Source organism: Heterodontus francisci, chromosome 33 (assembly GCF_036365525.1).
Source record: "Heterodontus francisci isolate sHetFra1 chromosome 33, sHetFra1.hap1, whole genome shotgun sequence".
Lineage (NCBI taxonomy): Eukaryota > Metazoa > Chordata > Chondrichthyes > Heterodontiformes > Heterodontidae > Heterodontus > Heterodontus francisci.
Window position 1 is genome coordinate 27,042,201 of NC_090403.1, and position 16,721 is coordinate 27,058,921.

General features: G+C 43.5%; 1 protein-coding gene across 1 annotated transcript in view; it reads left to right on the top strand.

Moving 5' to 3' along the window:
- LOC137348069 (sodium channel protein type 4 subunit alpha-like) overlaps window positions 1-16,721 on the top strand; it is a 178,158-nt gene that overhangs the window by 129,877 nt on the left and 31,560 nt on the right. Inside the window, exon 21 of the mRNA XM_068013220.1 lies at window positions 4,602-4,886. Coding sequence (XP_067869321.1) covers window positions 4,602-4,886 — 285 coding nt within the window. The remainder of the gene's footprint in view (window positions 1-4,601; window positions 4,887-16,721) is intronic.

The following is a 16,721-nucleotide window of genomic DNA, read 5'->3' on the forward strand; positions in this document are numbered from 1 at the left end:
TCCAAGAATCCAAAGATTTTGTTTAAGACTATTGAGATATACATATGAGACCATATATGTCCAGGGAAAGATGCAAACATCTACTGATGTGCTATCAAGAACAACAGTAGAATAACCGACACAAGATGTAAGTTTTGCAGATGAGATAGTCATATTCCCAGTATACCGCACAACACTGGCCAGCAAGCATACAGACACTGCAAGAAATTTGGTCACATCCAACAAAGCGATGAAGAATGTATTTGTATTGCACACAAGGGTGGCCACAAGAACGTCCTAGTAGGAAGATGATAAAAACTTTCTTTGAATATAGAAATTACTTTACAATCATTGATGATTTGCTAGTTTATAATGAAAGACTAGTCATTCCCAGTTCACCTAGATCAGCTATCTTGGACTGTCTATATCAGTGTCACATGGGAATAATGCAGTGCAGGTCAAGGGCACAATCATCAGTTTGGTGGCCAGGAATATCCAAAGACATCGAAAATCTGATCCAAAACTGCCAGATCTGTGTAATGGAAAGACCAGAATAGTTAATTACTCAATTTCTGACCAGACCTTTGCAACATCTAGGTATGAATTTATTCATGTTCAATGGAAAGCCCTGCATAATCATCATTGATTATTTCTCAAGGTGGATAGAAGTGAGAAGTTTACATTCAACAACAACAGAAGTAGTTATAAGAGTTCTACAAGACATCTTTGTGACACATGGTATCCCTGACATAGTACTGTCAGACGATGGAGCATAGTTTGCGAATTAATATTTCACACAGTTTGTGACAAGACTGGGATTTCAACATTTCACAAGTTCACCATGTTATCCACAATTGAATGGTGAAGCAGAAAGAGGTGTAAAGGATGACCTTTCAACCTCATTTCTCATTTATCTATCTACACCATTGTTGTGTGGACTATCACCAGCAGAGTTACTGATGGGCAGGAAGATAAGAGCACAACTTCCTGTTTTGTCTAAAAAATTGCTTCCAGGATTGCATGTGTGGGTCTACAAGAAGGTAAGAGACCGGGAAGCCTCTTATAGAAGGCAACAAACTCAAAATTACAACAAAAGATTTCATGCCAGAGACTTACCAAAACTAAATGAAGGCCAAAGAGTATGGGTACGTGACCTAGACAGGGAAGGTACTGTAATCTACAGAGACGAAAACTACCAGAGGTCGTACACACAACAGAAGGGAACATACGTAAAAATAGGAGAAACATTATTCCTATTCCTCAGAAGCAACAATGGATCATTCATTTGGAAGGCCCAGATGATAGTGAAGAAACCCAAAGCCAACAGAATACCACAATCGTTAGTGGAAATCAACCAAGTCAGCAATCAAGATTTACAAGGACTGATCATCCTCCTCAAACTAGAACACAATCAGGGAGAGTTGTGAAACCTCCTAACAGACTAAATCTATGAATTCAGAGTCTTGGGGGGAGAAAGGGGAGTAGATAAAGTCAAGAATCTATCTATGTTTAAAGAACGGATAAAGACTTGGGGGCATGCAGTATATGGACCTGAAAGAGTTAATGTTGGAAACAGTGAGAGCAATCCTTCCCACTGTAGTGGTGATGATGTAAAAGTCACATGGTAATGGGCTTTGGAAGAAGAGAGTAGCGGCATGAAGGATGCTAGCTAGAGAGGCTTGAGGAGAGTGTAAGTAGTGATGTATAAATAATAGAGCTCTCAGTTGACATACAGATTCTTGAGACTTTATCAATAATGCCCTAACTATGCTACTACAAAACAACATACATAGTGAGACAGTATAGAAACAAAAGATGAATCAGTGAAGATGTAGATGATTACAGCAGAATAGCAGAGAGAGGGAAGCATGGAATGTGGTGGACAGGTAGATAGACCCCACCGCTCACTATCTACCAATGTAGGTTCTCCACCCCAAGCACCAGCCCATTGCTCCTCCACTCCCGATGGCTCTGGTGCCTCAATCCCCCATCACGAGTGTCTGCTGTCCAAGAGAGAATGTGAATGGTGGTTAAGATCTAAACTGTTAAACACAATGTTCAAAGATTCCTGTAGTTTTTGAGGGCACAATGTGGTAGATTTTCCACTTTCCACCTGGTGTACAACTAATATTGCAGATTGACCGCTCATCATAGAAACCGCCCACTCTCATTTTCATTCATTTAAAGTGAGGAATTTTAAGTAATAGGTGGCTAATAAGTTGAAAATCTACTCCAGTAGAATTATGAAGTAAATTGGAATGTTGTGCAATCTTTCTTAGACATGTGAAAAATACAAATAAAGCACTGGGATTAATTTCTAGTGGAATAGAATTCAAAAGCAGAGAAATTATATTAAACTTATATAGAACCTTGGTTCAACCACAGTTCGAGTATGGTGCAGAGTTCTGGACCAGAGTCTTCCAGGCCCTTTAGGGTTGGGATGGGAAGGGGGAAGGCTGGCAAAATAGCGTTGGAAGGCGTCAGGAGGGTGCCTGACATCTTCCCACCATTTTGCCAGTGGTGGGAATGTTAGTGGCTTAGACGTCCGCCAGGAGGCCAACTGAGCCCTTAAGTATCCAACTAGGGGCCACCTCCCACTTATGTGGGCATTTTACCTGCATTGGGAGGGGCTGCCGCTCTGAGGGAAGACTGTCAGGTAAAACCTGGCAGACTCCCAGCGGGTACGGAGAGGGACCCTCCTTTATGGGCACTCCATAGCTCTGGGTGGGGCCCCCAAGTGGCAACGGCTGCCCTCGCGGCAACGGCAATGCTGGCACTCAGCGATTCCCCCCTCCACCAACCCCACTTACCTTTCTTCGAGGGCACCCGGCCATTGAGGAATCCTCTCCCTGGTTTCCAACCTCAGCCATGGCCACAGCTAATAGTGGCACTGCTGAAGTGCTGGCCCTCTGATTGAGGCAGTAGTTCTTGGGGGCGGGCTGCCATCCTTAATTGGACAGCGGCCCCGGCAGCGGCCTCTTAATTGGCAGGCGGTGGCCAATTAGGTCCAGCTGCTGGCAGAAGCAGGGTCGCCTCCCACTTTTGGCCCCAGGAACAGGACTTCTGCCATCTTAAAAAAAAAATTCAGCCCCTGGTGTCCTATTTACAAGAAGGATCTGGAGGCACTGGGGAAGATGATTTTCAAGGGTTCCAGAACTGTGAATTTGTAACTATCAGGATGGGGCTCTTTTCTCCAGAAATCAGAAGGTTGAGAGGTGACCTAAAGTTATGAATGGTTTTGACCGGACAGACTACAGAAGATGCTTCCACTTGTGGAGAGTCCATAATCAATCAATATTAGAGGAAGAGACCAAGAGTAATGCATCCAAGTTTGCTGATGGTACAAAGCTAGGTGGGAATGTAAGCTGTGAGGAGGACACAAAGAAGCTGCAAAGAGATATAGGCAGGTTACGTGAGTGGGCAACAAGGTGGCAGATGGAATATAATGTGGGGAAGTGTGAGGTTTTTCATTTTGGTAGGAAGAACAGAAAAGCAGAATATTTTTTAAAAGGCGTGAAATTTTTAAATGCTGATGTTGGGAGAGACTTGAGTGTACTTATACAAGGAACACAGAGTTAGCATGCAGATACAGCAAGCAACTAGGAAGGCAAGTTGCATGTTGGCCTTTATTGCAAGGGTATTGGAGCACAAGAATATGGAAGTCTTAATATAATTCTATAAGGCATTGGTGATCCCACACCTCAAGTACTGTGCACAATTTTGGTCTCTATATACAAAGAAGGTTATACTTGCCTTCGAGGTGGCATAGCACCAGTTCACTGGATTGATTCCTGGATGAGAGGGTTGTCCTATGATGAGAGGCTGTGTAAATTGGGCCTATGCTATCTGGAGTTTAGAAGAAAGAGCGGTGATCTCATTGAAACATACAAGATTCTGAAGGGGTTTGACAGGGTAGACACTGATAGGGCTGGGGAATCTAGAACACGGGGCAAGGGGCTGATCTTTTAGGACTGAGATAAGGAGAAATTTCTTCACTGAAGGGTTTGTGAATCTTTGTAATACCACAGAGGGTTGTGGATGTTCCTTCGTTGAGTATAGTCTAGGCTGAGAGACAGATTTTGATCTCTCAGAGAATCAAGAGATATGGGGAACGGGCGGGAAAATGGAGTTGAGGCAGAAGATTAGCCATAATCATATTGAATGGCAGAGCAGGCTCGAGGGGCTGTATGGTCTACTCCTATTCCTATTTCTTATGTTCAAAACTAGGGACCATAAATATACCATAGCCACTAATAAATCTGATAAGGATATCAGGAGAAACTTCTTCACTCAGAGAGTGGTTAGAATGTCGAATTCGGTACCATGAGGAGCAATTGAGGCGAATAACAGAGATGCATTTAAGGGGAAACTAGATAAATCCATGAGGTAGAAAAATAAAAGGAGACATTGATAGTGTGAAATGAATTAGGGTGGGAGGAGGCTCAATGTAGAGCATAATCACTGGCATAGACCAGTTAGGCTGAATTGCCTGTTTTTCTGCTGTAAATGCTATGTAATAACAAAACAGCAAGCAAGTATTTTCTTAGCTGTACATTTGAAGGAAATTGGTCAGATGTACTTTGCATCCTATGGCAATAATTGTTTTTATTGTGTCTTTATAGGTGGTTGTCAATGCACTGATTGGTGCTATCCCATCCATCATGAATGTGCTATTGGTTTGTCTAATCTTCTGGCTGATTTTCAGTATAATGGGAGTGAACTTGTTTGCTGGAAAGTTTGCCAAGTGCATAAATACCACAACCTCTGAAGCATTTTCCATTGATGAAATAAATGACCGTAATGATTGTAAGAACTACACCTTAGCGATGCCTGACGAAGTACGATGGGTCAACTTGAAGGTCAATTTTGACAATGTTGGTCAAGGATATCTTTCCTTACTTCAGGTGGTAAGTGATATATATTTGTGGCAACAGATGATTGACTTATTTTAATGTTTCCACTGACAATAACTGTCAGCCAAAGTGGCAGTTGGGGCAATCCAATTGTTCTTGGTGCCTCTGACTGAAAGGAGGGGGTTGAAATCAGACAGGGTTCTAAGTTCTCATCACTGGCCAGTAACTCCTGTTGGACAGTGTACTTGTATGAAAATTAAGTGCGGACAGGATTTACTTCCCCATGCCAATCTTTCATTGTCAGATAACCTACCGACATTCACTCTCTAGACACATAGCTCTCTCAGAGGTTACATATAAACATACGAATTAGGAGCAGGAATGGGCCATTTGGCCCCATGAGCCTACTCCACCATTCAACAAGATTATGGCTGATCATATTGTAACCTCAGCTACACATTCCTGCCTATCCCCGATAACCTTTCACAGCCTTGCTTATCAAGAATCTATCTACCTCTGCCTTAAAAATATTCAAAGACTCTGCTTCCACTGCCTTTTAAGGAAGAGAGTTCCAAAGACTCACAACCCTCTGAGAGAAAATATTTCTCCTCATCTCTGTCTTAAATGGGTGACCCCTTATTTTTAGACAGTGACCCCTAGTTCTAGATTCTCCCAAAAGAAGAAACTTCCTTTCCGTATCCACCCTGTCAAGACCCCTCAGGATGTTATGTTTCAATCAAGTCACCTCTTAGTCTTCTAAACTCCAGCGTGTCCAACCTTTCCGCATAAGACAACCTGCCCATTTCAGGTATTAGTGTAGTAAACCTTCTCTGAACTGCTTCCAACGCATTTATGTCCTTCCTTAAATAAGGAGACTCATACTGTGCACAGTATTCCAGATGTGGTCTCACCAATGCCCTGCATAACTGAAGCATAACCTCCCTACTTTTGTGTTCAATTCCCCTTGCAATTAACAACAATATTCTATTGTGATTTATGCACAAGGACACCTAGATCCCTCTGCATCTCAGAGCTATGCAATCTCTCGCCATTTAGTTAATATGCTTTTTTTAATTCTTTCTGCCAAAATGGACAATTTCACATTTTCCCACATTGTACTCCACTTTCCAGATTTTTGCCCACTCGCTTAACTTATCTATATCCCTTTGTAGCCTCCTTCTGTCCTCTTCACAACTTACTTTCCTACCAATCTTTGTATCATCAGCAAATTTAGCAACCATACCTATGGTTACTTTCATCCAAGTCATTTAAATAAATTGTAAAAAGTTGAGGCCCCAGCACTGACCCCTGTGGCATGCCACTCGTTACCAACACGAGGGAAAAACATACTTAGAATTAGAATTAGAATTAGAATATTAGAATATTACAGCGCAGTACAGGCCCTTCGGCCCTCGATGTTGCGCCGATCATCTGACCTACACTATTCCATTTACATCCATATGTCTATCCAATGACCACTTAAATGCCCTTAAAGTTGGCGAGTCTACTACTGTTGCAGGCAGGGCGTTCCACGCCCCTACTACTCTCTGCGTAAAGAAACTACCTCTGACATCTGTCCTATATCTTTCACCCCTCAACTTAAAGCTATGTCCCCTCGTGTTTGCCATCCTCATCCGAGGAAAAAGACTCTCACTATCCACCCTATCTAACCCTCTGATTATCTTGTATGTCTCTATTAAGTCACCTCTCCTCCTCCTTCTCTCTAACGAAAACAACCCCAAGTCCCTCAGCCTTTCCTCGTAAGACCTTCCTTCCATACCAGGCAACATCCTAGTAAATCTCCTCTGCACCCTTTCCAAAGCTTCGACATCCTTCCTATAATGCGGTGACCAGAACTGCACGCAATACTCCAGGTGCGGCCTCACCAGAGTTTTGTACAGCTGCATCATGACCCCGTGGCTCTGAAACTCGATCCCCCTACTAATAAAGGCTAACACACCATATGCCTTCTTAACAGCCCTATTAACCTGGGTAGCAACTTTCAGGGATTTATGTACCTGGATACCAAGATCTCTCTGCTCATCTACACTACCAAGAATCTTCCCATTAGCCCAGTACTCTGCATTGCTGTTACTCCTTCCAAAGTGAATCACCTCACACTTCTCCGCATTAAACTCCATTTGCCATCTCTCAGCCCAGCTCTGCAGCCTATCTATGTCCCTCTGTACCCGACAACACCCTTCGACACTATCCACAACTCCACCGACCTTCGTGTCATCCGCAAATTTACTAACCCACCCTTCTACACCCTCATCCAGGTCGTTTATAAAAATGACAAACAGCAGTGGCCCCAAAACAGAACCTTGCGGTACACCACTAGTAACTAAACTCCAGGATGAACATTTGCCATCAACCACCACCCTCTGTCTTCTTTCAGCTAGCCAATTTCTGATCCAAAGCTCTAAATCACCTTCAACCCCATACTTCCGTATTTTCTGCAATAGCCTACCGTGGGGAACCTTATCAAACGCCTTACTGAAATCCATATACACCACATCCACGGCTTTACCCTCATCCACCTGTTTGGTCACCTTCTCGAAAAACTCAATAAGGTTTGTGAGGCACGACCTACCTTTCACAAAACCGTGCTGACTATCGCAAATGAACTTATTCTTTTCAAGATGATTATAAATCCTGTCTCTTATAACCTTTTCCAACATTTTACCCACAACCGAAGTAAGGCTCACAGGTCTATAATTACCAGGGCTGTCTCTACTCCCCTTCTTGAACAAGGGGACAACATTTGCTATCCTCCAGTCCTCCGGCACTACTCCTGTCGACAATGACGACTTAAAGATCAACAACAACGGCTCTGCAATCTCCTCCCTAGCTTCCCAGAGAATCCTAGGATAAATCCCATCTGGCCCAGGGGACTTATCTATTTTCACTCTTTCCAAAATTGCTAACACCTCCTCCTTGTGAATCTCAATCCCATCTAGCCTAGTAGGCTGTATCTCAGTAATCTCCTCGGCAACATTTTCTTTCTCTACTGTAAATACTGACGAAAAATATTCATTTAACGCTTCCCCTATCTCCTCTGATTCCGCACACAACTTCCCACTACTATCCTTGATTGGCCCTGTTCTAACTCTTATCATTCTTTTATTCCTGATATACCTATAGAAAGCCTTAGGGTTTTCTTTGATCCTATCCGCCAATGACTTCTCGTGTCCTCTCCTTGCTCTTCTTAGCCCTCCCTTTAGATCCTTCCTGGCTAGCTTGTAACTCTCAAGCGCCCTAACTGAGCCTTCACGTCTCATCCTAACATAAGCCGCCCTCTTCCTCTTGACAAGCGCTTCAACTTCTTGAGTAAACCACGGCTCCCTCGCTCGACAACTTCCTCCCTGCCTGACAGGTACATACTTATCAAGGACACGCATTAGCTGCTCCTTGAATAAGCTCCACATTTCGTTTGTGCCCATCCCCTGCAGTTTCCTTCCCCATCCTACACATCCTAAATCTTGCCTAATCGCGTCATAATTTCCTTTCCCCCAGCTATAATTCTTGCCCTGCGGTATATACCTGTCCCTGCCCATCGCTAAGGTAAACCTAACCGAATTGTGATCACTATCGCCAAAGTGCTCACCTACATCTAAATCGAACACCTGGCCGGGTTCATTACCCAGTACCAAATCCAATGTGGCATCGCCCCTGGTTGGCCTGTCCACATACTGTGTCAGAAAACCCTCCTGCACACACTGGACAAAAACAGACCCATCTAAAGTACTCGAACTATAGTATTTCCAGTCAATATTTGGAAAGTTAAAGTCCCACATAACCACTACCCTGTTACTCTCGCTCCTGTCGAGAATCATCTTCGCTATCCTTTCCTCTACATCTCTGGAACTATTCGGAGGTCTATAGATAACTCCCAACAGGGTGACCTCTCCTCTCCTGTTTCTAACCTCGGCCCATACTACCTCAGTAGACGAGTCCTCAAACGTCCTTTCTGCCGCTGTAATACTTTCCTTGATTAACAATGCCACACCCCCCCCTCTTTTACCCTCTTCTCTGTTCTTTCTGAAACATCTAAATCCCGGAACCTGCAACATCCATTCCTGCCCCTGCTCTACCCATGTCTCCGAAATGGCCACAACATCAGGATCCCAGGTACCAACCCATGCTGCAAGCTCACCCACCTTATTCCGGATGCTCCTGGCGTTGAAGTAGACACACTTTAAACCAAGTTCTTGCTTGCCAGTGCCCTCTTGCGTCCCTGTAACCTTATCCCCTACCTCACTACTCTCAACAGCCTGTACACTGGAACTACAATTTAGGTTCCCATTCCCCTGCTGATTTAGTTTAAACCCCCCCGAAGAGCACTAACAAATCTCCCCCCCAGGATATTGGTACCCCTCTGGTTCAGGTGAAGACCATCCTGTTTGTAGAGGTCCCACCTACCCCAGAAAGAGCCCCAATTATCCAGGAAACCAAAACCCTCCCTCCTACACCATCCCTGCCTGCCGCAGATGCTTCTGTCCATGACTAGATTGATAGGAGTGACCACCACACAGTCCTTGTGGAGACGAAGTCCCGCCTTCACATTGAGGATACCGTCCATCTTGTTGTGTGGCACTATCACCGTGCTAAATAGGATAGATTTTGAACAGGTCTAGCAATGCAAAACTGTGCATCCATGAGGCGCTGTGGGCCATCAGCAGCAGCAAAATTGTACTCAACCACAATCTGTAACCTCATGGCCAGGCATATTCCCCACTCTACCATTACCATCAAGCCAGGAGACCAACCCTGGTTCAATGAAGAGTGCAGGAGGGCATGCCAGGAGCAGCACGCGGCATAACTCAAAATGAGGTGTCAACCTGGTAAAGCGACAACACAGGACTACTTGCATGCCAAACTGCATAAGCAGCATGCAATAGACAGAGCTAAGCGATCCCATAACCAACGGATCAAATCTAAGCTCTGCAGTCCTGCCACATCCAGTTGTGAATGGTGGTGGACAATTAAACAACTAACTAGAGGAGGTGGCTCTACAAATATCCCCATCCTCAATGATGGGGGAGCCCAGCACATCAGTGCGAAAGATAAGGCAGAATCATTTGCAACAATCTTCAGCCAGAAGTGCCAAGTCGATGATTCATCTCAGCACCCTCCTGAAGTCCCCAGCATTACAGATGCCAGAAACAAAAACAAGAAATGCTGGATTCACTCAGCAGGTCTGGCAGCATCTGTGGAAAGAGAAGCAGAGTTAACGTTTCGGGTCAGTGACCCTTCTTCGGAACCCTTCAGTTCCGAAGAAGGGTCACTGACCCGAAACGTTAACTCTGCTTCTCTTTCCACAGATGCTGCCAGACCTGCTGAGTGAATCCAGCATTTCTTGTTTTTGTTTCAGATTTCCAGCATCCGCAGTATTTTGCTTTTATTACAGATGCCAGACTTCAGCCAATTCGATTCACTCCGCGTGATATCAAGAAACGACTGAAGGCACTGGATACTGCAAAGGCTATGGGTCCTGACAATATTCCGGCAATAGTACTGAAGACCTGTGCACCAGAACTTGCCGCACCCCTAGCCAAGCTGTTCCAATATAGCTACAACACTGGCATCTACCCGGCAATGTGGAAAATTGCCCAGGTATGTCCTGTACACAAAAATCAGGACAAGTCCAACCCGGCCAATTACCGCCCCATCAGTCTACTCTCAATCATCAGTAAATTGCTGGAAGGTGTCATCAACAGTGCCATCAAGCAGCACTTGCTTAGCAATAACCTGCTCAGTGATGCTCAGTTTGGGTTCCGCCAGGGCCACTCAGCTCCTGACCTCATTACAGCCTTAGTTCAAACATGGACAAAAGAGCTGAACTCAAGAGGTGAGGTGAGAGTGACTGCCCTTGACATCAAGGCAGCATTTGACCGAGTATGGCATCAAGGAGCCCTAGCAAAACTGGAGCCAATGGGAATCAGGGGGAAAACTCTCTGCTGGTTGGAGTCATACCTAGCACAAAGGAAGATGGCTGTGGTTGTTGGAGGTCAATCATCTAAGCTCCAGGACATCACTGCAGGAGTTCCTCAGAGTAGTGTCCTAGGCCCAACCATCTTCAGCTGCTTCATCAATGATCTTCCTTCAATCATAAGGTCAGAAGTGGGGATGTTCGCTGATGATTGCATAATGTTCCGCACCATTCGCAACTCCTCAAATACTGAAGCAGTCCGTGTAGAAATGCAGCAAGACCTGGACAATATCCAGGCTTGGGCTGATAAGTGGCAAGTAACATTTGTGCCACACAAGTGCCAGGCAATGACCATCTCCAACAAGAGAGAATCTAACCATCTCCCCTTGACATTCAATGGCATTACCATCGCTGAATCCCCCACTATCAACATTCTAGGGGCTACCATTGACCAGAAACTGAATGAGTAGTCATATAAATACCGTGGCTACAAGAGCAGGTCAGAGGCTAGGAATCCTGTGGCGAGTAACTCTCCCTCCTGACTCCCCAAAGCCTGTCCACCATCTAAAAGGCACAAGTCAGGAGTGTGATGGAATACTCTCCACTTGCCTGGATGGGTGCAGCTCCAACAACACTCAAGAAGCTCGACACCATCCAGAACAAAGCAGCCCGCTTGATTGGCACACCATCCACAAACATTCACTCCCTCTACCACCAAACCACAGTGGCAGCAGTGTGTACCATCTACAAGATGCACTGCAGCAATGCACCAAGGCTCTTCAGACTGCACCTTCCAAGCCCACAACCTCTACCAACTAAAAGGACAAGAGCAGCAGATGCATGGGAACACCGACACCTGCAAGTTCCCATCCAAGTCACACACCATCCTGACTTGGAACTATATCGCTGTTCCTTCACTGTCGCTGGTTCAAAATCCTGGAACTCCCTTCCTGACAGCACTGTGGATGTACCTACCTCACATGGACTGCAGCAGTTCAAGAAGGCAGCTCACCACTACCTTCTCAAGGGCAATTAGGGATGGGCAATAAATGCTGGCATAGCCAGTGACGCCCACATCCCATGAATGAATTTTAAAAAATCATGCCAGCCAGAAAATGACCCATTAATGCCTACTTTCCATTTCCTGTTAGCTAACCATCTTCTATCCATGCCAATAAGTTACCCCCACGCCATGAACTTTTTTTTTCTGCAATAACCTTTGATGCAGCACCTTATCAAATGGCTTCTGGAAATCTAATTATAGTACATCTACCGGTTCCCCTTTATTCACAGCACGTTACTTCTTCAAAGAACTCCAATAAATTGGTTAAACAAGATTTCCCTTTCACAAAACCATGTTGACTCTGCTTTATTATCTTGAATTTTTCTAAGTGTCCTGCTATAACGTCTTTAATAATAGCTTCTAACATTTTCCCTATGACAGATGTTAAGCTAACTGGCCTGTAGTTTCCTGCATTTATGTCTCCCTCCCTTTTTGAATAAAGGATTTACATTGGCTATTTTCCAATCGAATGGAAGCTTCCCCGAGTCTAGGAAATTTTAGAAAATTAAAACCAAGGCATCAACTATTTCACTAGCCACTTCTTTTTAGGCCCTAGGATAAAGTTCATCAGCACCCAGGGACTTATCAGCCCACAGCTCCAACAATTTGCTCAGTTTCACTGCTCTGGTGATTGTAATTTTCTTGAGTACCTCCATCCCTTCCATTTCCTGATTTACAGCTATTTCTGGGATGTTACTTGTATCCTCTATATTGAAGACTGACGCAAAATACCTATTCAATTCATCTGCCATCTCCTTCTTTTCCCTTATTAATTCCCCAGACTCATTTTCTATAGGATCAACGGTCACTTTGTTAACTCTTTTCCTTTTTAAGTATCGATAGAAACTCTTGCAATCTGTTTTTATATTTCTAGCTAGCTTTCTCTCGTACAGTAATTTGTTTCCTCCTTATTAATTTTTTGGTCATTCTTTGCTTTTTTTTATATTCTGCCCAATCTTCTGACCTGGCACCGATCTTTGCACGATCGTATACTTTTTCTTTATGTTTGATACTGTCTTTAACTTTTTTAGTTAAGCACTGATGGTGGGACCTCTGCTTGGAATTTTTCTTTCTCATTTTAATGTATCTATTCTGTGTATTCTGAAATATCCCCTTAAATGTCTTCCACTGCATCTCTATTGACCTATCACTTAGCCTAATTTGTCACTTCATTTTAGCTAGCTCTGCTTTCATGCCATCATAATTGCCCTTATTTAAGTTTACAATACTCGTCTTAGACCCACTCTTCTCTCCCTGAAACTGAATGTAAAATTCAATCATATTATGATTGTTGCTGCCTAGGGGTGCCTTCACTATGAGGCCATTTATTAATCCTATCTTGTTGCACAATACCAGGTCTAGTATACCCTGCTGTCTGTTTGACTCCAGAATGTGCATTCTAAGAAACTATCCTGAAAACATTCTATGAATTTCTCATCTAGTCTTATGCCCATATGATTTTTCCAGTCTTTACGCAGATTAAAATCCCCTGTGATTATCGTCATACATTTCTGACAAGCTCCCATTATTTCTTCCTTTACACCCTGTCCAACCATGTGGTTATTGTTAAGGGTCCTGTGTACCACTCCCACTAGTGACTTCTTGCCTGTATCATTTCTCATCTCAACCCAAACCACTTCTACCATCCTGGTTTCCTGAACTTAGATCATCTCTCTCCATTGTGCTAATACCATCATTAATTATCAGATCCACCCCTCCACCTTTTCTTAGCTTCCTGTCCTTCCTAAATCTCATGTACCCTTCAATATTCAGGTCCCAATCTATGTCATCCTGCAGCCATGTCTCTTTAATAGCTATCAGATAATACTTATTTATTTCTGTTCACCTGTTTTGTTTTGAATGCTACATGCATTCAGATACAGAGCCTTTAGTTTTGTCCTTTTATTATTTTTGTAACCTCTTGCCTTATCTGCTGATTTATTCTTAGATTTGTACTCACTGTCCCTTTCTGTCATGGTCTGTTTACATTTTCCCATATTAATGCATTTCTCTCTTGCCTTGTCTACTCTTTGATTTACATCTTCCCAAATTTGGTCCCTTGACCCACTATTTAATGTAAAACTCTCTCTACTTCCCTAGTTATGCAGCTCACTCGAACACTGGTCCAAGCACGGTTCAGGTGTAGACCGTCCCAACAGTACAACCCCTACTTTCCCCAGTAGAGTCAACATAGTTTTGTGAAAGGGAAATCTTGTTTAACCAATTTATTGGATTTCTTTGAAGAAGTAACGTGCTGTGGATAAAGGGGAACCAGTGGATGTATTGTACTTAGATTTCCAGAAGGCATTTGATAAGGTGCCACATCAAAGGTTATTTCAGAAAATAAAAGCTCATTGTGTAGGGGGCAACATATTGGCATGGATAGAAGATGGTTAGCTAACAGGAAACAAAGAGTAGGCATAAATGGTTGGCAAGATGTAATGATTAGTGTGCCACAGGGATCTGTGCTGGGGCCTCAACTTTTTATAATTTATACAAATGACTTAGATGAAGGGACCGAAGGTATGGTTGCTAACTTTGCTGATGACACAAAGATAGGTAGGGAAGTAACTTGTGAAGAGGACATAAGGAGGCCACAAAGGGATATAGATAGGTTAAGTGAGTGGGCAAAGACCTGGCAAATGGAGTATAATGTGGGAAAGGGTTAAATTGTCCACTTTGGCAGGAAGAATAAAAAACAAGCATATTATCTAAATGGTGAGAGATTGCAGAGCTCTGAGATGCAGAGGGATCTGGGTGTCCCAGTGCATGAATCGCAAAAAGTTAGTATGCAGGTACAGCACGTAATTAGGAAAGCTAATAGAATATTATCGTTTATCGCAAGGGGAATTGAATACAAAAGTAGGAAGATTATGCCTTCAGCGAGACAGGGCATTGGTGAGAATACATCTGGAGTACTGTGTACAGTACTGGTCTCCATATTTAAGGAAGGATATAAATGCATTGAAGGCAGTACAGAGAAGGTTTGCTACACTAATACCTGGAATGGGTGGGCTGTCTTATGAGGAAAGATTGGACAGGCTAGTATTGTATCCGCTGGAATTTAGAAGAATAAGAGGCGACTTGATTGAAACATATAAGATCCTGAGGGGTCTTGACAGAGTGGATGTGGAAAGGATATTTCCCCTTGTGGGAGAATCTAGAACTAGGGTTCACTGTTTAAAAGTAAGGGGTCACCCATTTAAGACAGAGATGAGGAGAAATTATTTCTCTCAGAGGGTCATGAGTCTTTGGAATTCTCTTTCTCAAAAGGCAGTGGAAGCAGAGTCTTTGAATATTTTTAAGGCAGAGGTAGATAGATTTTTGATAAGCAAGGAGGTGGTAGGTTAATGGAGGTAGGTGGAAATGTGGAGTAATCAGTTCAGCCATGAACTTATTGAATGGTGGAGCAGGCTCGAAGGGCTGAATGGCCTACTCCTGCGCCTAATTCGTATGTTCGTATGTTCTACCACAGCAGTCTTTGAGCCACACATTCATTTCTCTAATCTTATTTCCCTGTGCCAGTTTGCACGTAACTCAGGTAATAATCCAGAGATTATGACCTTTGAGGTTCTGCTTCTTAGTTTGGTGCTTAGCTCCTCATACTGACTATACAGAACCTTTTTCCTTGTCCTGCCTATTTCATTGGCACCTACATGGATCACAACGACTGGATCTTCACCCTCTCACTGTAAATTTCTCTCCAGCCTTGAGCAGATGTCCTGAACACTGGCACCGAGCAGCCAACATAACCTTCTGGTCTCTCCTTCTTGGCCGCGGAGAACAGTGTCAATCCCCCTCACTATACTGTCCCCTACGACCACTAATTTCCTTTTTGCTCCCCCCATTTGAATGGTTTACTGTACCATGATGCCATGGTCAGTCTGTTCATCCACACTACAGCCCTCCCCCTTGTCCATACAAGCTGCAAGAACTTCAAACTTGTTGCTCAATTGCAAGGGCTGGGGCTGCTCCACTCCCATCTTCTCGATTCCCTTAACTGCTTGACTCGCAGTCATACCCTCCTGTCCCTGATCACTGACCAAATCAGACGACCCTATCCTAAGGGGTGTGACTGCCTTCTGGATCAAAGTGTCCAGATAATTTTCCCTTTCCTTGATGCATCGCAATGTCTGCAGCTCGGCCTCTAGCTCATCTACTCTGAGCCAAATCTCCTCAAGTTGCAGACACTTACCACAGACATAGTTGCCATGGGTTGCCATGGCATCCAGGAACTCCCACATGCTGCAGCCATGACACATCACCTGTCCTGCCATCTATATTGTGTTAATTAAATTATTTTTTTCTTCATTAATTTATAGTTCCCCTCTTCACTGAACTCCATCACTCACCAAACTCCCTTCTTCACACTTTGTGTATTCAAGCAGCACTCAGTGCAGACCTCACACCACCTTATCTATATTCTTATACCACTATCCAGCAAATGCTGTGTAATAGAGTTAAATTAAGCATTAGCAAGACTCTAAATTAAAGCTCCAATGGCATCATTCATTTCCTTGGAAAATGACCTTGAATTTTGGTTTCTGCTATGAATACATATATCACTGATATTGTGAATCTAAAATTGCAAAGCTATTGTTGAGAAGAATAAACATTTAATGTCTGTAATGGATTAAAAATATGGCATCATTGTGCACTTCCTGTCAACCGGACTGTTATAAACTCTTATGTCCACATTTATAATGGAAATTTCCAACATAAACTTGTCACACTGTAATTATTATTGAAGTCTTCAGAAGAAGGAATTTTCCTCCACACAAGATCAGATGGCAGGTTGTTCAACCTTGCCCATCTTAGAGTGAAGACCAAAGTACGGAAGGTCCACATCAGGGAATTCCTCTTTGCTGACAATGCTGCATTAACATCCCACACA